Below are 21,156 nucleotides of genomic sequence, written 5' to 3'. Positions count from 1 at the left end.
ACAGATAGCGCTAGCTTAGAGGCCAGCGCATGTTTTCAAGCCCTGTCATAGCTGCCTCTGCTTATCTCCCATTGCGCATAATGAGTCTATAAAGGAACCTCCAGTCGTGGCTGGAGCCTGGCCAAGCAGCCTGGGGTGGATCTACTAGGGTGATTTCACCTCCCTCTGTACCCCCTTCCTGCCTGCCCATCCATCCCTTCTACTACCACACCCCCCACCCTGGTAAAAGGTGCCCTGGAGACGGGGGTGGCTGCCCCTAAATCCTTGTTACCCCTCCTCCCCGAGCCAGCTCTGAGATTGGCATCGGTGCTGGTCCTCTAGAAGTTCTTGCTATCATCTTGGTGAATCGACTCACAGCTGTTTGCTGGGATTCAGGCTAGGGAGATTCATTTCTGGGAAAGGTTGGCAGAGTTTCTTCCAAGACCCATGCCAACTGAGTCTGGGTGGGAAGCACTGAATAGGTGCCCATGGGGGCTTGGTTCTCAAGACCCTACTCTTTGACTCTGCAGAAGGTCCAGCTGAATGTGTTCCTCTGGGTATCCCTGCTTGCTCTCTCTGTTCTCTCCCTGCAGCCCCAAGGAGTCCTGGCAAGTGAGACAGGGTGGGAAGGATTTGTGGGGACCCTTTGAGGGCAGTCTCCTCTCATTTCTGTGTGTCCATGTCCCTTTGGGTGACCCCTGCCTTGCCTGGGCCCAAGACAGTGGCTCAGCCTCGCCCAGTCCCATTTCAGGAGGGCAAGGAAGGGAACAGGCAACTCTAGAGACATTCAAGAGGAACTATGAGCCCGGAGAGATAGCACAGTGGTGTTTGCCTTGCAAGCAGCCGATCCAGGACCAAAGGTGGTTGGTTCGAATCCCTGGTGTCCCATATGGTCCCCCGTGCCTACCAGGAGCTATTTCTGAGCAGACAGCAGGAGTAACCCCTGAGAACCACCGGGTGTGACCCCCCCAAAAAAAGAGGGACTAGAGTCCACCCAAGCCCATCCAGCATCATGGCTATGCCCTGCTGGATATTGTGAGAAGATGCCTTCATCTTTCAGCTTTTCAGCTCGGAATCAATTCATCCACACCAGCCCCTCTCTTGGCTACCAGCTTCTTCCTCTATCTCCAAAGCCAGAGAGAATCTTCCAGCTCTCCAGGCAGAGAGCCCCCTTTCCTGTGGAGCTTAAGGTCTTTTATAGTTTGGGTCTGAACCTTATTTATTTGATTAACTTTTGGGTTTTTTTTGGGGGGGGGGTCACACCCGGCAGCACTCAGGGGTTACTCCTGGCTCTACACTCAGAAATTGCTCCTGGCAGGCTCGTGGGACCATATGGGATGTCGGGATTCGAATCACCGTCCTTCTGCATGCAAAGCAAATGCCTTACCTCCATGCTATCTCTCCGGCCCTGATTTACTTTTGTTTTGAGGCCAGATCTGGTTGTAGTCAGGATCTCACTCAGCAGTTACTCCTGGAGGGCTCAGGGGACCATATGGAGTGCTGGGAATTGAACCCAGGCTGGCTATGTGCAAGGCATAAATGCTCTCCCCACTGTGCTATTGCTCTCTCCCCCACCTCCAATTGGCTTTTTTTTTTTTAAGGTTGGTTGGGTTAGAACCATACCAGGTGGTCCTTAGGGGCTACTCCCCCTCAGGGCACCATATGATGCTAGAGATTGAATGGGGTTGCCTGCATGAAAGGCCAGTGTCTTTTTTTGCATGTTTATTTGTTTTTTGTTTTTTTTTTTTTTGGGCGACACACCTGGTGATGCTCGGGGATTACTTCTGACTATGTGCTCAGAAATTGCTCCTGGCTTTGGGAGACCATATGGGAGAATCCAGGTTTGTCCTGGGTCAGCCATGTGCAAGGCAAATGCCATACTCCTGCACTATCGCTCCGGCCCCCAAAACAGTGTCTTAATCCTTATCCTATCCCTCCACCCCCAGCATGAGTGGTTAACTTGGGCAAAGCACATATATATCCTGGGTATTTGTGATATTCCCAGTGATATTCCCAGTGTAGCCAGGTTTTCTCTGACCCAGGCCCCCCATTGGGGTTCCCTGGTGTCTTTTCAGGTATGGTTTAGATGCAGTGATTTCCTGTGCCCCCAGGAGATGCCTGAATGCTGCAAAATTGCTCTGGGGGAGATGAGGGATGTAGTAGGACTAAAACCCACCTTGGAGGCTGAGGCAACCCCTGAGGCTGGAGGCTTTCTCCCCCACTTTCTTTCATCCCTCCTCCTCCTCCCTTCCTCCTGTTCTCCCTCCCTCGCTCCCACCCTCCTGCCCTCCCTCCCTTTTGCTTTTGCCACCTTTACCTTAGTGAGGTAGAAAATCTTGAAAATATTATTTAGGGGCCAAAGATATGGCTCTGAGGGCTGGAGCCTATGCATGGTAGGTACAAGGCCCAAGTCTAGTCTCTAAAAACATAGAGAATTGCAAATACTATGAAGTGTTGCCCCTTATGGCCCCCAAATACCCCAAGGCTCAAGTGTAGACCCTCCCACCCACCCAGCAGTGTGGGGTGTATCCTCCTTCAGTACCATTTAGGATGTCCCTCATCTCAGAGCAAATGCTGATGTGTGCTCAGAAATGGAAAGTTTGGGGTTTTGAGGACATGAGTACCACCTGAGGTGCCCCAGAAAGGTATTGGGGCTCAGGAAGGGTATGTCCAAGCCAACATCCACCTTGCAAATGGACACTTCTGAGCACCCACAGTGCTCTCTGCTTCTCGGCCACCACGTCTGTCCCCTGATGTACGCTGTCTGCCTCCCCTTACAGATTAAAACTGAGGACCTGAGTGACTCTCTGCATCAGGCTCTCACCTCACCTCACCACCGGCCATGCCACCTGGCACAGGGACCTGGTGTGATGTCAGGAAACCAGATGTCTGGGGTAAATGCCTGCTTGAGCGGGGACCTGCCCATCCCGAGGCTGTGAGCGCTTTATGCTTATTGCCAACACTCGGCACTCCTGGAATCCACATGATTCCTGCCAGAATCATGGGGAGAGGGGCATGGGAAGGAGGGTTGAACCAGGCTGGGGCCCCAAAGCAGCCTTCCTCAAGGTGAAGTCAGGCTGGGGTATGGAGGGGAGGTGGAGGAAAAGGAGACAAAGATGATGCCCAATAGATCTAGAGATGGGTCTAGGGGCCCCGTTACTTCCCCTGTCCTAGTCTTCTGTTCCCTGGGTCCTCTCTTTTTCCACAGCAGATAAGAGGGGGAGCGCAGGGTCCTCTGGAAGCAGGGGGTGGGCAAGTACTACAAAGTGGGAGGATATAGTCTCCTTAGTGTGGGTCATGGGGAGAAGGGCCCATATGTATCTATCTGTCTTCGTCACTCTGCAAGTGGAGGGGCCCTGATGAACCAGAGTGAGGGGCACACGTAGGGCCATGCTGCATGCAGACTCTGCAGCGCCAGGCAACCCTTGGGCACACCCAGTCTTCTCTTGAGGTCCAGACCTAATTACAGCACCCAGCCCTGGACCTTAGGCTGGGCAGTTCCCTTCCTGGGGTTACGGAAAGAGCCAGTGGACTAGGAGCTAAATCCGATTGTGTGACTGAGAATGAGAAGCTCACCAAGATGTGGTTGTTAGCTTAAACAGGCAATCTGGGAACACACACACACACATACACAAACACACACAAACACAAGAGCACCACATGCACAGTCATATGCGCACACACATATTCACACAATTGCATGGATACCATGGATACCCACAAACTCATTTATATGTACACTCACATACATGAAATCTTTCCTATGCTTAAACACTCACATATGTGTCCAAACTTGCACACCTATCCATGCTTATACTCAAATAGACCCAAATGCACCCTCACCTAGGCTCACACATAGTCACATATTTATGCACATTCATGTGTGCTCGGACACACACATAAGACATCATGTGGTGGGGCCGTAAAGATGGTTCAGCAGAGAGGGTGCTTTCCTTTCGAACAGCCGACCCAGGTCAGGTTCGATTCCTCAGCATCCCACAAGGTCCCTCAAACACCACCAGGAGCAATTCCTCATGCAAAGCCAGGAATAAGCCCTGAGTATCAGCAGGTGTGTCCCAAATCCAAAGTTTTTTTGTTTTTTGTTTTTTAAATAAAGAACAGGGGCTGGAGTGATAGCACCACAGGGAGGAAATTTGCATCACATGTGGCCAACCCAGATTTGATCCCAGACATCTCATATGGTCCCCTACTGCCAGGAGTGATTTCTGAGTGCAGAGTCAGGAGACACCCCTGAGCACTGTTGGGTGTGGTCCAAAAGCCAGAAAAGGAAGAAAAAGAAAGAGCAAGGCTCAGCCCCGAGAAAGAGCAAGGCTGCTCCCACTGGGTTGCTCCTAGGACATGGTGTTGGTGGAACAGTTACTCTGGGGTGCACAGAGGCTGGGGGCGGGCGCCAATGGGGTCAACTGCACCTGCCTGTCTCTGAGCCCCCTGTCTCCCCGCAGGATATGACCTCCCTGAGGCCTATCCAGCAGCTCATGCTGGTCCCCAGCCACCTACAGTCGGTTTCCCAATTCTTGCTCTCTCAGAGCCAGCCTGGGCAGCAAGGTAAGAACCAAGGAGGGTCCACACAGAGCTGGGCAGCAGACTTGGGGGTTGGGGAGAGTAGCTCCACCCTATACTCTCAAGACTAGTTAGTGGCCCTGGGTACTGGGGAAGGGCCCTGGCATCACTCCTCCGGGCCTTGCATGCCCCACCTCGTCTCCTCAGTTCTACTAAGAAGAACTGAGACTGAAGGTGCACCAAGGCAGGAAGTGGGGCGGGGGCGGGGGCTTCCTGGGAAGGCGCAGTCCCCTTGAGGCAGGAGGGACAGAAAAGCCAATTCCTGGGAAATCTTTGCTCCATCTATCTGTGTCTGCAACCAGGACAGGAGCCGGCGGCCGGCGCAGCACTGCCACCCACAGGCTCTCGGCGGTATTGCAGAATTCTCTGCCCCCCCCCCCCCCTCCAGTGCCTACCAGGGGCGATTTCTGAGCGCAGAGCCAGGAGTAACCCCTGAGTGTAGCCAAAAAGCTAATCAATCAATCAATTGCTTAAAAAAATAAGAATTTTCTGGCCCCTGAAGATTTCCATGGGCCTCCAAAGGAAACAGATGGTTCCTTCCTTTTGGCTGGTCTAAAGCGCAAAACCAGCGTTTTCTGCACTCCAAAGGCCAGGAGACCTGCTGAGTGATTTTTGGGGGCGTTTGAAATAATACCCATGTCGCAGGTGCTTGTGGGATGGTTCTGGTGACAGCTAGGAAGCCCCAGCTTCTCTGTGAAATCTGTCCCGGGACTACCCCGCATGCTCTCCTCTCTTCTACCTCCACCCAGTCCAGCTGGAGGTGACAGGAAGGGCCAGTCCCTTCCCTTGATTCCTTCCAGGAGCCCAAGTCTGGGTCTTGTAAGAACAAGGCTCCCAATAGAAGGTGTCTCTGCCTCCATGACTACCCATCACCTACACGGTGTCTGAGAACTGCATGATGGCAGCCAGGAGTACTTGAACCTTGACGTATTTGTTTTGGCTAAATAGCGTGTCTTGGATTATTGGAGTAAGACAGGATGGATAAGAGCTAATTTCACTTCCGTTTGGAAGCCCGGTTAGGGAGATGAAAACCATCCAGGCACATAACGAGATCTGGCAAAGCAAAAACAACAGCAAAACAGCAGTTCAAAATTTGGAGTCGGGGAACTGCAGAGATGGAGTTAGGCTTTGCATATGTCCCCCTCCCACCCCCAGTTTGATCCCTGGCAATGCAAAAGGTCCCCAAGCACCACCAGGGATCATTACTAAGCACAGAGCCAGAAATAACCCCCTGAGCTCTGCCAGGCATGCCCCCTAAACCAAAACAAACTAAAGGGCATGGATGGAGGGAGTAAAGGGATTGACTACCTTGCATGTAGTCAATTCTAGCTTGACCCCTGGCACTCCTGAGTACCTGTAGGAGTGATTCCCAAGGATAGAACCAGGAGTAAACTCAGAGCACCACAAAGTATACTAACTTCTCCCCCCAAATAAAGAAAAACTAGAGTCCAATTTTGGGAGCCAGAATGATAGTACATCAAGGAAGGCATTTGCCTTGCATGCAGCTAACCCAAGTTCAATCCTTGGCATCCTGTATGGTCCCCTGAATACTGCCAGTAGTAATTCTTGTGTACAGAGCCAGTAGTAACCCCTAAGGATCACCAGGTGTGGCTCTGAAACAACAAATAAAACATCTCATCGATCAAATATATACATATACATATACACACATACATATATATGTGTGTATAATATATATATATAAACTCTGCATCCTTGGGAAATGTACCTAACCTCTGCGCTTCCACTTCCTCTTTCAAAAAAGTTATAAAATGGCTTCACAGGTCATTGAGAGTCACTTCAAGTAACACTTCGGGGCCCCTCAGTCCTGTCTCAGAATTCAGTCATATCCAGTAACCCCACTTCCTGGCTTCCAGTACTGATAGGCTCCCTTAAAGAAACTTCTTGTAGACCAGAACAATAACACAGTGGGGAGGGCATTTTGCCTTGCATGTGGCCAACCCAGGTTTGTTCTCTGGCATCCCGTATGGGTCCCTGAACCTGCTGAGAGTAATTTCTAAGCTCAAAGTCAGAAATATCTGAGCATAGAGTACAGACGAGAGCGATAGCACAGTAGGGGTGCCTCCCCTTAATCACAATTAAGCAACCGGGGAGCCGAATTCCAAAGGGGGCAGAATGACAGGGAGACAGCCCCCCCATACACACACACAAGCTTGATGGTCTTGGTTATGCAAGGGGACTAGGAACTCCTGACCACGGATCTTTCTAGAGAAGGGGAGAGATCCTGACATCTCCCCTCCCATCCCAGCGGGGCCATTGCCTTCATGAAGAGCTTTCCTGGAGAGGAAGAAGAGGAAGTGCCTCCAGCTGGCAGTCCGGCCTTGCCTGGACTCTGTCCTCCTCCCATGCACACCATGTCCTGCCTCTCCTGGGTTCCCCTGGCCAATGCCCACCACTGTCCCTTGGTGCTCTCTAACCCCATCTACCTTCCTGGACTTGTAGGGCAGCATTGGTTGGGCTACTGAGTTCTTCTAGCTCCTTCTGCAGACAGACAGGAACCTCAGCACTGCCCCCAGCACCCCTTGTCCTTACCCACCCACTGTGCTGCCTGCCCCCTGGCGCCCTAGAAGATGGTCCCAGCCCTGCTCAGCCTCGTGCCTCTCCAGACAGGCAGGCAAGCAGAAGGACTGGTTTGGGGACTGCCTGTGTCTGGCTCACCTCCACCCTGAGTGTAGCAATGCCTGGCAGTACCCGTGGAGGCCTCTCTGGAGGGCTCATGAGGTGGGTTGAGGGACCTGATTAGGTGGCAAGGGTGGGGACGCCTTTAATGGTTCCCAGGTGGCAGCAGAGTGTCTTTCTAGGTGGCCGGATTCATTGATATCTTTGTTCCTCTCCTCTCCCCTCAGGTCTGCAGCCCAACCTCCTTCCCTTCCCGCAGCAGCAAAATCATCTCCTCCTCCCACAGGCAGGGCCTGGTCTGGCGTCACAGGTAAACAGCCGCCCATTCCCCCTTACCTGTATGCCTGCCCTGTTTCCTGTTTTCTGTTTCCTGCAGGAACCTCCTGGGTTCCCCCACCTCTCTCTGCCTGCGAGCTCTGGCCCTGGCAGAAGGAAACAGTCAGGAGGAGCTGCATTTTACTCACAGGGATTTCAAACCACTGCCAGGGCCACATCTGATCCAGTCTCTCTGGGGAACCAAAGCTAGACGCAAAGATTTTTAGAAAAGGCCTCCACCGGGCCGGGCGGTGGCGCTGGAGGTAAGGTGCCTGCCTTACCTGCGCTAGCCTAGGAGACGGACCGAGGTTCGATCCCCCGGCGTCCCATATGGTCCCCCAAGCCAGGAGCGACTTCTGAGCGCATAGCCAGGAGTAACCCCTGAGCGTTACCGGGTGTGGCCCAAAAACCAAAAAAAAAAAAAAAAAAAAAAAAAGAAAAGGCCTCCACCATCTGGCCCTGCTCGGGGCCTGGCACTTCTGCCCTTCCTATGGTGCTCAGATATATACCCAGGGATGCCCAGTCCACATCAGCCTGGTTTGGGTGCTTGCAAACCCACCAGCCAGATGTTCCAAAATTGTAATGCCCAAGAGAGGGTCTCTGGGCCCAGAGTGATAGGACAGCAGGGAAAGTATTTGACTTGCATGTAACTGACCCAGGTTCAACCTCTGGCATCCCATATGGCCCTCTGAGCCTGCTAAGAGTCACTAAGCACAGAGCCAAGAGTAAGTCCTGAGCACCACCAGGTGTGGGCCCCCCAAAAATACCAAAGTCTGAGTCTGTCACATAAAGGATTCCAGGGATTGAACCATGACCAAGGTTTTAGGGAACTGCTTTTAACCATTCCTGCCATTCCTCTGGGCTCCCTCAGGAGGACCAACTACTTTAGAATGGCCTCATCAGTAGGTGAAGAGAAATGGGGACTCGGGGGGGTATGGCAAGAAGGCAGAGTCATACAGCCTCCACATGCCAGTGAGAAGCAGAATTGCCCCCTCCTCTGCAATGTGCCAGCAGCCCAAGCTGTCTCAGTGGTCACCAAACCTTCCCCTGTGCCCTCCCCACCGGGTATCCCCACCCTGGTGCAGCCGTATGCAAGGGCTTTACCAAGATGTGACTGTGGACTGGTGTCCAGAATACCACTGTTACTTCTCTGCTCTGAGATCCCCAGCCCATTCTTTGGAACTGGGCAAGAGGAGCCTGGGGTGAATCTGGGAGTGTAGATGGCGTCACCTAGTGGCTAGATGGGAGCACAGCGCCCTTTCCTCTCTTCCCTCCTTTCTACTTTTCTCCCCTCCATCCCATCCTTTCCTCTTCCTTTATATCCCTCCCCTCCCCTCATGGTGTCAGAGCAGGGAGAGACCAGAGATGGCATGTTCAGAAGTTTCTTCTGTCAACCTAAGTGGGGCTAGAGGGACATTCCCAGTATTAGTCAAGATTTTGGGACTAGGAATTGAGGGAGGTATCTAAAGGGGAGACATTGGGTCAATGCAGTTGGGTAAGTGACTGGACGTGAAGGGGGACAGAGAAGGTCCAGCAGAGAGCTGAGTCTTTTTGAGGTCACAGAGCAATTCAGTCTTAATGGAAGTTCTGAGAACAAAGGGGTACCAAGGGTTTGGTCTGAACTTCCCACCCAAAGCTTGAGCAGCTCTGTAATCATTTCACATCCCTTTATCCCCAAAGACCCTTCATTTTTGAGAAAGGGCTCCACTGCATCTTACAATACAAATAAAAGAGAAAGAGTGCAGGGCATAAGCTGTTTGCCTCACACAAGGTCGACCCCAGTTCAACCTCCAGTACCTTGTATATACCATATACCTCCAGGAGGTACCTGAGGACTGAGCAAGGAGAAGTCCCTAAATACCACTGTGACACCCTCAAATCAAAGAGAGTGGGGCCAGAGGGATAGTGCAGGGTGAAAGCACTTGCCTTGTACACTATAGTAACTTGGTTTGAACTCCCTATAGTCTCCTGAACACTACTAGAAGTGACCTCTGAGGAAGCCAGGAGTAAGCCCTGAGCATCACCCAAAAAACAGAAGGAAAGAAAAATGAGGGAGGAGGGAAGGGGAGTGGAGAGGGAGAGAAAAAAAGTGAAGGGGAGGAGAGGAGGGAAAGTAAGAGGAGAGATCATAAAAGTAACCCCTTTCTTGAAAAAGGAGTAAATTGGAAGGGAGAAGGAGGAACCAAGCCTGGGCCCCTCATTTCTGTGGAATCAGCACTGTCTTCACTGTTCTGCCCCCTCCTGTCCCCAGATGGGCACCACCTGGGCCCTGAGGGTTAGGGCATGTCCTCTTTGAGCTGACTAAAGAAAGACAGGCAAGGCTGGAAATGTATTCACTAGCACTGGGAACATTTCATTCAAAATCCCCACAGTGGTTCAGCAAGTAAAAGAGCAGCCCTGGGTTCCATCTGTATTGCCAATAGGGCAGTTCTCTAAGAAATGAGACCATGTGTCCTGGGGGACTTTCTGTGGGCCTGGTCAGGACCCTAATTCCTGGCTGCAAGGAAAAGAACAGAGGCGGCTGCTCCAGCCAGTGGGAGAGGTGTGGAGGGTATCAGCCTAACCAGCACAGATGGCTCCTTGGAAGGCAGGAACTGCCCAGGAGGAAGTGATCTGAGTCCGGCATGAGTCAGTCAGTTGCAGCCAGAGTGCCAGGGCCTGGGCCCAGAGGTGGGCCTGTTCTTAGCAGTTATTAGCCCCATGTCTCCTTGCTGGAAAACTCAGAATCCACAGGCTGGTTGGGGGTGGTGGTGTGTGTCTCCCGGGGCCTCTCCACTAGCTTCTCAGTACTACTCGTGATCCATCCCCCTTCATGGTCCTCTTGGTGTGTGTCCCTCCCAGGCTGTTGGGCGCCCAGGACTGCCTGGATCCTCCTTAGAGCCCCATCTCGAAGCACCCCAACATCTCCCAGTGCCCAAGCACCTCCCCAGCTCCGGAGGTACAGATGAACCCAACGACCTTGAGGAGCTGGAGAAGTTCGCCAAGACCTTCAAGCAGCGGCGCATCAAGTTGGGGTTCACTCAGGTTTGCCTTCATTTTTTTTTGTCTTGCCACAGGCTAGAGCCATAACACAGGGGGAGGGCATTTGCCTTGCAGGTGTCTGACCCGGGTTCAAGTCCCATATGGTCCTCTGAACCTGCCAGAAGTAATTTCTGAACTTAGCAAAGCCAGGAATAACTCCGCATCGCCACTAGGTGTGATCCAAAAACCAAATCAAACAAACAAACAAACAAGTGTGGGAGACCAGCCCCTTTGGACTTCTGGCTCCCCCACTGCAGGGACTTGGGAGGGAAACTGAGAACTCTTCAGGAGGTGGAAAGGAGATCTGGGGCTGGGAGAGAACCCAGCAGTCAATGTGTTGGGAGTGAGGGGTTACTAGAAGGTTCTATGCAGATGGGAAGGCTCTAGAATTGGGAGGGGTAACCTTGTGCAGGCCCTGACTCCTAACTCCTGATTGCCACTTGCAGGGAGATGTGGGGCTCGCCATGGGGAAGCTTTATGGCAACGACTTCAGCCAAACGACCATTTCGAGGTTCGAGGCGCTTAATCTGAGCTTCAAGAACATGTGCAAGCTAAAACCGCTGTTGGAGAAGTGGCTCAACGATGCAGGTGAGGCCCCCCAAGACAGCCCTTCCCCCCACTCCAATGGAGATGGGTGGGGGACATTCTGCTGGACTCGTGGGGTGGAAGACCCCAGCAGAGTGGAAGGGCATGTGGACTGGGAAGAGGGACACTCTGCCCAGGAATATGGGAGGACAGGGCAGCTCCAATGAGCCTGGAGCAGGATGGGGGTGGGGGGTGTTTCAGGATGTTTGGAGAAGGATTTCCTCCCTCCATCTTGGAGTGACCCCCTTCAGGATGTAGGTTCCTTCCTGATTCCTGAACCTGACTGTGAATCAGACTGCTCCTCCCTTGAAATAAATAAAAAGGGGGGCCTCTCCCTTCTCCCCAAATCTTCCCTCCAAGATCTGGGTGTGGGCATGCAAACTCTACAGAGACAGATACCCAAGTCACTTTTGCTTTTGTTTTGGGGGCCACATCTGGCAGTGCTCAGAGATTACTTCTAGCTCTGTGCTCAGGAATGACTCTTGGGGACCTTATGGGATGCCAGGGATCAAACCCAATATCGAACCCAAGAGGCAAGCATCTTCCCCACTGTGCTATCGCTCTGGCCCCCATGTTACTTTTGGGTGCTCTGCACACACCCACTCACACCTACATGTGCTGCAGCCCAGAATCCTCTGTGCTGGGCATCCAGGGGCCCCTTGGCCCAGCCCTGAGGTGAGAAGCAGCATTTCTGGTCGGTTCTGACACACATTCACACACCCTCCTCTGCTTCAGGGATCTGGGGAGGTGCTGAAAACCTTTAGGAGCACATGTCAGCACTTACATGGCCTGACCTGAGTGTCCTGTCCCTCTCCCCTACCCCGCAGAGTCTTCTCCCTCGGACCCCTCAGTCAGCTCCCCCACCTCCTTCCCCTCCCTCAATGAGGTGTTCGGGAGGAAGCGGAAGAAGCGGACCAGCATTGAGACCAACATCCGCCTGACTCTGGAGAAGAGATTTCAAGATGTAAGAACTGAGGCTTGGGGTGGAGCAGGGGCTAGGGAAGGGGGATCCACTAGCACCCACCCTTCTAACAAATCCAGGAAATGTCGCTTCAGACCCTCCGCCAGGTGTTTGGGTAAAAGGCTCCTTCACCCCACATTTCAAGGACAGCATCTTCCACTCACCCCTCCCTTGTTGGCCTCCTGTTTTCTCTCACCAGGGTAAATGTTGGACCCAGGAGGGAAACTGAGGCTAGAACAGCACTAAGTCTAGCACTCTTTCTTCTGCCTTGCACATATCACATGAAACCAATGTCCAGATTTGTAGTAAAAAAATTTAAATTAAATTAAAGAAAAATCCTGGGACCAGAGGGATCAAGGAAGAGTGGAAGGAGTGTTGAAGGCCTTGGAGGCTCCAGATAAGGATAGGCAGCCAAGTCCTGTGGAGAGGGAGATTAGGCTGGGCCTTCCCTTCCACTTTAGCTTCCTAACAGAAAGAATAGGAGGAAGAAAAAGGGGCTGAGAGCAAAGCTTGGGTGAGCATGTCAGGATGAGGGAAGATGCCACAGCAAAAGGTGCCATCTAAGTCCATGTGAGAAGCATAGACCTAGAAACTTATTTCGCTGGGGCTACATGTCTGGGCTTTGTCACTGGTTAATTTGCAGTGTTGGGATTAAACGCAGGGCCCTATGCATGAAAGCAAGTGCCTTCCCTCTGGGGCACATGCCAGGTCCTCCTTTCCTAGTTTTGGGCATGAAAAGGGTAGCAGACTATGAGGAGGTACCAGAGGGCTTGGGGGAAGGAGAGGTTTGGGGATTTCCTGTTCCATTTGACTATAAATAGGTCCCTCTTTCCAGAACTTTTCCAGAAAAATCTATGTTTCTACACACATTTGTTTTTGCTTTGGGGTGTTTTTTTGTTTGTTTGTTTGTTGGCTACATATACCCAGTTAGTGCTCAGGGGTTACTTCTGGCTCTGCCTGCACTCAGGAGTTACTCCTGGCAGTGCTCAGAAATTGAACTTGGGTTGGCCACATGCAAGATAAGTGCCTTAACCACTGTACTATTGCTCTGGCCCCCGTACACACATTTTTAAAATTTAACCTTCACAATAATCCTATATAGTAGACTGTGTGTGTATGTGTGTGTTTGGACCACATCTGTGTGTGTGTGTGTGTGTGTGTGTGTGTGTGTGTGTGTGTTTGGACCACATCTGTGTGTGTGTGTGTGTGTGTGTGTGTGTGTGTGTGTTTGGACCACATCTGGGTGTGCTGAGGGCTTACTCCTGGCTCTATGCTTAAGAATCACACCTGGGGCCAGAGAGATAGCATAGAGGTAAGGCATTTGCCTTGCATGCAGAAGGACGGTGGTTCGAATCTGAGCATCCCATATGGTCCCCCCAGCCTGCCAGGAGCGATTTCTAAGTGTAGAGCCAAGAATCACACCTGACAGGCTCAGGAAATTTTATGTGATACTTAGGATGGAACCCGGGTCAGCCTTGTGGCAAGCCAGAGAGTTCACCACTGTACTATTGCACTGATCTCATAGTAGGCATTGTTTTTCTCTCTTCCCAGGCTAACAGAGCAAGCCATAAAGTGTGTATCCTATTCTAAAATGTTTTTTTTTGTGGGGTAGGGTGGGGGAGACAGGGTGACTACTGGATCACATCCAGCAGTGCTCAGGGGCTGCTCCTGGCTTTGTGCTCAGAGGACCATGTAGGGTACCCAGCATCAGTCAGCATTAATTGCAAGGATGGTAAAAATCTTACCCTGTACTTTCTCACTGGCCCATATTCTAAAGCTTCTGATCCTGCATCTTTGGCATATCTCCCCCCTTCCTGAATTCTTTTTGTTTGCCTGATTTTTGTTTATTTATTTGTGTGTGTGTGCTTGGTTTGGGGGCCACACTCAGGGCTTAGTGGCACTCAAGGGTTCCTACTGGCTCTGTGCTCAGAAATTACTCCTGCTAGGCTTAGAGGACCATATGGGATGCCAGGGACTGAACCCAGGTTGATCATGTGCACCCTACCCTCGGTGCTATCGCTCTAGACCCCAATGTTTTTGGGTTTTTTGGAAAGGGGTTGCTCCCAGAAGACCCTCCCAGAGTTCTTTGGCTGACCTATGGTTCAATGCAAAGACCTGTCAATGTAGTACTCTTTGGGCACTGTACTGCATGGGACAGGGGAATGACCTGGGCCATCCAGGGTTGTGCTGGAGGGACCATGTGAAATGCTCACCCCTGTCCCTGACTTTTGAGCCACCCTACCTCCCACATCTTTGGTCTTTGCAGAACCCCAAGCCCAGCTCCGAGGAGATCTCTCTGATCGCAGAGCAGCTGTCCATGGAGAAGGAGGTGGTGAGGGTCTGGTTCTGCAACCGGCGTCAGAAGGAGAAGCGGATCAACTGCCCGGTGGCTGCACCCCTCAAGTCTCCCATCTATGGCTCCCGGCTGGTGAGTGCCAAACTGTGCTCAGCATTCTAAGATGTGTTGTTGTAGGGGCAGCCAAATGTCCTTTCATCCTGGGGAAATTAGGGGGGACTGTGAGGGGTTAGGCAGCAATAATGAAGCAAAGTGATACAGTATAAAATATATTTGGGGAGCCCAGAGAGATAGTACAGCAGGTAAAGCACTTGCCTTGCACAAGCCAACCTAAGTTTGGTCCCAGATATTCCATGTGATTCCCTGAGCACTGTCAGGAGTAATTCCTGAGTGCTGAACTAAAAGTAAGCACTGAGAACTGCCAGGTGTAGTCCCAAGCAAAACAAAATAAGACAATAATTCATTTGGGGCCAGTGATAGTATAGAGGTGAAGGCCTTATATGTAGCCAACCCTAGTTCCATCCATACTGGGTCTTCCCAAAGTACCACCAGGAGCAATTCCTGAGCATAAAACTAGGTGTAGACTCAGAGTACTTCTGGGTATGGTCTACCCCCTCAAGTATTATGAAATAGAATAAAGTAGAATAAAATATGTCCACTAGAAGAAGGGACAGAGGTTAGAGCAAGATGATAATAGTTTCTCTTTATGTCAAAAGTAATGCAATACATAAAGCACTTGCCTTTTATGTGGCTGGCCTGGGTTCAATCCCCCAGCATCGCTGAGCCCTGCTAGGAGTAATTAATTCCTAACTGCAGAGCCAGGAGTGACCCCTGGGCATTGCTGGATATGGCTCCCAAACAAACACAAAATCAAGAGAAATTGAGAAGAAAATATCTGAGCAAAGCCCTTGTGCTGAAAGGAATGAGGAAGAAGGTTCCAGAAAGAGGGATCCACCTGCCAGTGGAAAGACATGGTGTATTTGAGGAGCATTGAGAAAGTTATCATAGGACAAGACAGAAGAGGTAAAGTCAAAGCAGAGAAGGAGCAGGGAAAGGACCCCTGTCCCCAGGGAGTGGGAGGCATTGCCCAGAGGGTCCCTGCCTTTGAGCTGGAGGGTTCTAAATTGCAGCCTGGCTAGGCTGGCAGACCTGGGGAATGACTCCTTCTGTGGTCTGTCTAGAAGCCATGAGGCTGAGGGTAGTGAAAGAAAGAGAGGAAGGGAGCCCACAAGGTCAGATTTGGAGTCTCCTACACCAGGAGCCAACAGCTCACACAGGGAGCATCGAGAGAGGAAGCCAAGGTGGCTGCAAGGGTTTTGGCCTGGGCAGTACCTGGCAGGTGTTGTGGCATGTTTGGGGCGATAAGGCCATGGGAAGGAGGGAGGGACAGCTCCAAGAGGGTGGCTGGCACATGGCCAAGGAAGTTGGCATGGGCTCCTGGGCATTGCAGAGGAAGGGCCTGGCTGACGGTTATGGTGAAGATTCCGGCCATTACCTCCAGGGGAGAGGCTGGGGCAGAGAAGAGCTGGTTGTTCAGGAAGAGCTGGACATGTAGACAGAGCAAATGTCTTGTCCATCTCTTGGGGTGAAGGTAAAGAGGCTTTGGGGATATGTGTCCTCCTCAAATACTTCTGCTCTGAAGGATGCAGCACGTTCAGTGAGCATCTGGGGGCAGCCATACCCCTTTATGGTCCCCATACTAGATTCCTTTTTTCCCTTGAATATTATTCAACCATCTATGTTCTGGCCTTTGTGTAGAGTAAAAGGGATGGAGAACTATATAATGCTTATCCCCTGTCTTGGAGAACCTCGATACCTAGCTAGCCAGACAGATAAACAGGAGGCAAACAGCATGCTAATTTCTCTAGAACTTGGGTGGAGCGACTAACTTAGGGAAGTGGTGGTTAGAGTAGACACCTCCAGGGATCTCATTAATATTTTCCTTGAGTCTGAAAGGATAGGAAGGAGTAATGAGGCAGGTAAGTGGGGTGGAGTCTGGGAAGAGTGGGTGATTGTGAAGGAGGGCGTGGTTCATAAGGACCTGTCCTAAGGAGGATGTGGATTGATGCAGTTGAAAGAGCCAAGGGCTATGTTGGTCTGAAGCTTGGGTGCCTCGCTCTATGACCCCAAGGTGTGGGGAGTTCCTGAAGGGCTTTAGGCAGGAGAAGGACTGGATCTGATTCGCTCCGGCAATTGGCTCCCAAAGGTGGTTCAGGAGAAGCACAAGATGAGTCGCAGGGAGACCAGTTAGGATGGGAGGGCAGAGTGCCAGGAGAGAGGTGATGAGGGCTGGAGCAAACCCTGGTGGAAAGAACAAGGGACTGGGTGAGAGCCAACAGACAATTAGAAGGCAGTGTTTGTTGGTTGGGCTTCCGACCTTGAAAACGAGGTAGGGACAATGAGGCAGATGAAGGCGAGAGTCTTGAGGGTGATTCAGCATTCAGGAGAGGGAGCCAGGGGCCAGTCAAGTAAACACAGAAGTGGGCTGGGAAGTTGAAAACAGTGACATTTCCTTTTTTTGTTTTTGTTTTTGTTTTTGTTTTTGGGTCACACTTGGCAGTGCTCAGAGGTTACTCCTGGCTCAACGCTCAGAAGTCGCTCCTGGCAGGCTCGGGGGACCATATGGGATGCCGGGATTCAATCCATCATCCTTGTGCATTCCAGGCAAACTCCCTACCTCCATGATATCTCTCCGGCCCCTGGTGAAATTCTCTTACTCCCTTTCTTGACAGCTTTGAGGACAATCCAGTACATAGAAAACTGGGATGTGTGACTTGGGAGGTCAGAGATAGAGAGGGTATAGTGGGACTTTGGTGTCAATGAAAAGGAGCTCCCCATAGGAGTTTGCACAGAGGAAGCAAAGAGAAAAAAGTGTGGGTTCAATCATTCCTGGGGGGACACCAGCATGTGTGGGCTTAGAGAAAAGAACCCCCATTTTCACCATTCATGTTTTTTGAGCACCTGTGCTGCAGTGATCAATAGGGACAGGAGGAGCTGGGATGTCATCAAGGGGAGCCAGCAAGTGTTGTCCCTGTGACAGTCTCCTGAGCCTGAAAGAATTTCTTCTAATAGGGAATGACCTCCAAGAGATAGTTGGGCAATACAAAGTTTAAAAGCAAAACATAAATAACAACAACAACAAAACAATAGTGGTCCTGGAGCAATATTGTCATTCATGGATAAAGTCAAAGAGGTTCTCTGTGGGGTCAGAATGATAGTGCAGTGGTAAGGCACTTACCTTGTATGATGCCAACCTAGGTTAGATGACCAGAACCGCATACTCCTGAGCCCTGCTAGGAGTGATTCCTGAGCACAGAGCCAGGAGTCAATCCTGAACTCTACTGGGTGTGACCCCAAAACAAAAACAAAAAACCCAAGAAAGGATTTAAACATGGGCAGGTTTGCAAACACCTGGCCCAGTTCCAGGAGGAAACAGGAGAGCTGATGGCAAGGACTAAAGACATTATTTATCTAAGAACAACAACAAATGCCTGAGGTGTGCCTCAGGGAGGGGAGAGGAATGGAAAGAAGTGACAGATTGCATCTGTGCCTACTCCCCCATACCTGGCCCCACCTGGCACTCCCTACCTCTTGTCCAGGCTGGAGGCAGGTGGATGGCAGCCTGAGAACCTGCTGAGGAATGAGGGGAGGGGACTTGCCAGCTGGACAGGGAAGGACCTCCACCCTCCCCCAGCACCCCAGACATTCTCCTTTCTGCATCTTTTGGAAATTTGATTAAACCTGCTGTGAGACCCCACAGAGAGGAGAGAGCAGATATTTCCTCGTGCCCAGAAGTGGCTGCCACTTCCTCCTGAAGGGGAGTGAAGCAACAGGCCTGCCTGAGACCCTGACAAGAGCTTACACATTAAACATTCACATGGGGGCCGGGCGGTGGCGCTGGAGGTAAGGTGCCTGCCTTGCCTGCGCTAGCCTAGGACGGACCGTGGTTCGATCCCCCGGCGTCCCATATGGTCCCCCAAGAAGCCAGGAGCAACTTCTGAGCGCATAGCCAGGAGTAACCCCTGAGCGTCACAGGGTGTGGCCCAAAAACCAAAAAAAAAAAAAAAAAAAAAAAAAAAAAAAAAAAAAAAAACAAACATTCACATGGAAATTCATAGTGTACATAGTTTTTAAAAAATATCTGTTCATCTATCTATCCATTCACTTATCCATCCATTCATTTATCCATTCATCCATCCATCCAATCATTCATCTAAGCATTAATGTATCATTATCCATTTATTTATTCATTCATTCTTTCATCAACCCATCCATCCACTTATTCATCTATCCACCCATCTATATATCCTGCCGTTTATTTATTCATATATCCATTAATTCATCCACCCTATTTACCCATCCATCCATCCATTCACTCATCCTCCATTTCACCATCTACCCATTCATCTACCCACTCATCCATCCACCCATCCATCCATCTAAGCATTCACTCCTTAATTTATTCATCCTTCCACGCCTCCATCTACTTATTTATCTATCTTCCTATCCATCCATTCATCCATTCATTTATCTATCCACCCATCCAGGCATTAATTCCCTCATCCATTCACCGATCAATTTATTTCTCTATCCATTCTTCCATTCATCATCCATCCACTGATCCATCTAGCCACTCATGTATCCATTCATCCACCTACCCACCCCTCCTTCCAACTACTTATCTATCTATCCAGACATTCATTCCTTCTTCCATTCATCCACCTATTTATCCATTCTTTCATTTGTTGGGACAATACCCAGAAGTACTCATGAACCCCTACAGTGCCAGAATCAAACCCAAGATCTTACTTATGCAGTCACAGGCTCTCCAATCTTATTTCTATCTCCTGGCAAGTTAAAAGAAAACTTTAGAGGGCCGGGGAGATGCCCAAAGGGTTGGAGCACAAGGCCCACTTTCATCCCTAGTACTGCCTAGTCTTCCCGAGCAACACAACACTAACAATGAGTGTTATGGGATGCAATGGGATGCGCAGGAAGGAACCTCTAAGCCTTCTCAAGTGTGGCCTCAAAAGAGGAAAAGGATGAAGGACATATCATGGAGGTGTCCCTGCTCTGCTTGGGTGAGAAACACAGAGACACATGGAGGAGGAGACATGCTCAGGTCTCCCCCAGAAGAAGCTGTCTGAAGCTGTTGGGCTTCAGACTTGGTTTTCTCTGTGGTGGCCAATTCAGGGCTATGTCAGGGTGATCTGGAAAGGAGATTCCAAGACCATGAAGCAAGATAAGCTCAGTTCTCCCAGATCCTCCTTCATCTCTGAGCCGATGGTAAAGTTGTAAAGTCTTTGAGACCAAACTCTTCCTGTGGTCTTGTGTCAAGTCCAGGCTCTCTACGCAGCCAAACTGCAGGGTCTATAGCCAGAAATCAGAGCATGTGCTTTGCCCAGCCTGCAACATGAGGGAACATGTGATGGGAAGTGGGGAGTCATGGAGCATTGGCCACTACAGCATCCCCAGGGCTCTCTCCTCTCTCTCCCCCCTGTCACTCCAACAAAGCAGCCCAGGGCCAGACAGTAGCAGTGAGGCTGGACCTCAAGATCAGAGCTGACCCCCTAAGGGCCAGTTCCTCCTCAAAAGGGAACACTGGGGTGTCGGTTGAGAATTTAAAATTTAGGAAGCTGAGTCCGTCCTCTTCAGTCCTAGGGGAGTTGGGGGGGGTAGGGAGTTGAGCCTTTGCAAGAAATACCTGCCCCAGGCTAGAAGGGAGTTCAGGGCAGGTGTATTTCCTGGGTCTAATTCCCCACAGCAAACCCAACAAGAGAAATGTAGGATAGACAATCACCAGTTTCTCTTCCCTTTCAGGTGTCTCCGGCTGGATCCCTGGCCCCCCTCCCTGTCCCTCCTGTCCACAGCACCTTGCCAGGAACAGGTGAGCTTTTTCACAAGCCATGCATTCCTGTAACTCAGTCTCCCTAAGCTCTACTGCCACTCAGGGGCACTGAGACAATGGAAAGAGGGAAGCCTGAGATAACATTGAGGGGCCGCTTTCTGTTTTTATTCACGCCAAGAAGGCAGATTTGGTGCTGCATGATTGCATTTATTTATTTTTTTTTTTCTGGAAAAGCAAAAGTCAGTCAAATAGATTTGGAAAGCTCAAAAAAAGAATGAGATTTTTCACAGATACCCAGTGAAGGCAGCACCCCATCATTTTGAGGTGACTACATCGAGGGACAGGAGGAGATGGGCTACTGGATGCTGGCAGTTTGGGAGAGGTAGAGTCAGCAGAGTCTAAATGAGTGTTTGAGGGGGGTTGGCAGCAGCGTTTCTCAGCCCTTGAGAGCAGTGCGTTGTATGAAAGGAAGGCAAACAGGGGACCAGAACCCATTTCTGGAAGCCTCATTTTTCAAAAGACTGCAGCATTTTGCAGTACCAGAAAGGGTGAGCCTGGAATAGCTCAGCCCTACCTTAGGTCAGGCCTGCTCTCCCTAGCTAACTTGCTAGTGTGGGGTACTTGTTTGTTTGGAGGCCACATCCAGGGACTACTTCCAGCTCTGTAATCTAAGGTCACTCCTTGCACATCTCCAGACCAAAGAGGTGCCAGGATCAAACCCAGGCCTCCTGTATACAAAGCCTGCACTTAGCCCATTGAATCTCTCTCTCTCTCTCTCTCTCTCTCTCTCTCTCTCTCTCACTTTCTCTTTTCCCTCTCCTCTCTCTCCTTTTCTCTCTTCTCTCTCCTCTCTTTCTCTCCTTCCTTTCTCTCCTGTCTTTCTTTATCTCTCTCACTCTCTCTCTTTCTCTCCTCTCACTAAGATTTGTT

General features: G+C 50.8%; 1 protein-coding gene across 1 annotated transcript in view; it reads left to right on the top strand.

Annotated features, from left to right (window-relative positions):
- The first annotated feature begins 1,022 nt into the window (after positions 1-1,022).
- POU2F3 (POU class 2 homeobox 3) overlaps positions 1,023-21,156 on the top strand; it is a 28,520-nt gene continuing 8,386 nt past the window's right edge. The window contains exons 1-9 of the mRNA XM_049778385.1: positions 1,023-1,169; positions 2,760-2,873; positions 4,443-4,545; positions 7,428-7,510; positions 10,357-10,539; positions 10,983-11,124; positions 11,949-12,085; positions 14,349-14,510; positions 20,199-20,265. Of these exons, the coding sequence (XP_049634342.1) occupies positions 1,023-1,169; positions 2,760-2,873; positions 4,443-4,545; positions 7,428-7,510; positions 10,357-10,539; positions 10,983-11,124; positions 11,949-12,085; positions 14,349-14,510; positions 20,199-20,265 (1,138 nt within the window). The remainder of the gene's footprint in view (positions 1,170-2,759; positions 2,874-4,442; positions 4,546-7,427; positions 7,511-10,356; positions 10,540-10,982; positions 11,125-11,948; positions 12,086-14,348; positions 14,511-20,198; positions 20,266-21,156) is intronic.

Source organism: Suncus etruscus, chromosome 8 (assembly GCF_024139225.1).
Source record: "Suncus etruscus isolate mSunEtr1 chromosome 8, mSunEtr1.pri.cur, whole genome shotgun sequence".
Taxonomy (NCBI): Eukaryota; Metazoa; Chordata; class Mammalia; order Eulipotyphla; family Soricidae; genus Suncus; species Suncus etruscus.
Note: the sequence above shows the minus strand (reverse complement) of the source record. Positions and strands in the feature narration are given on the sequence as shown.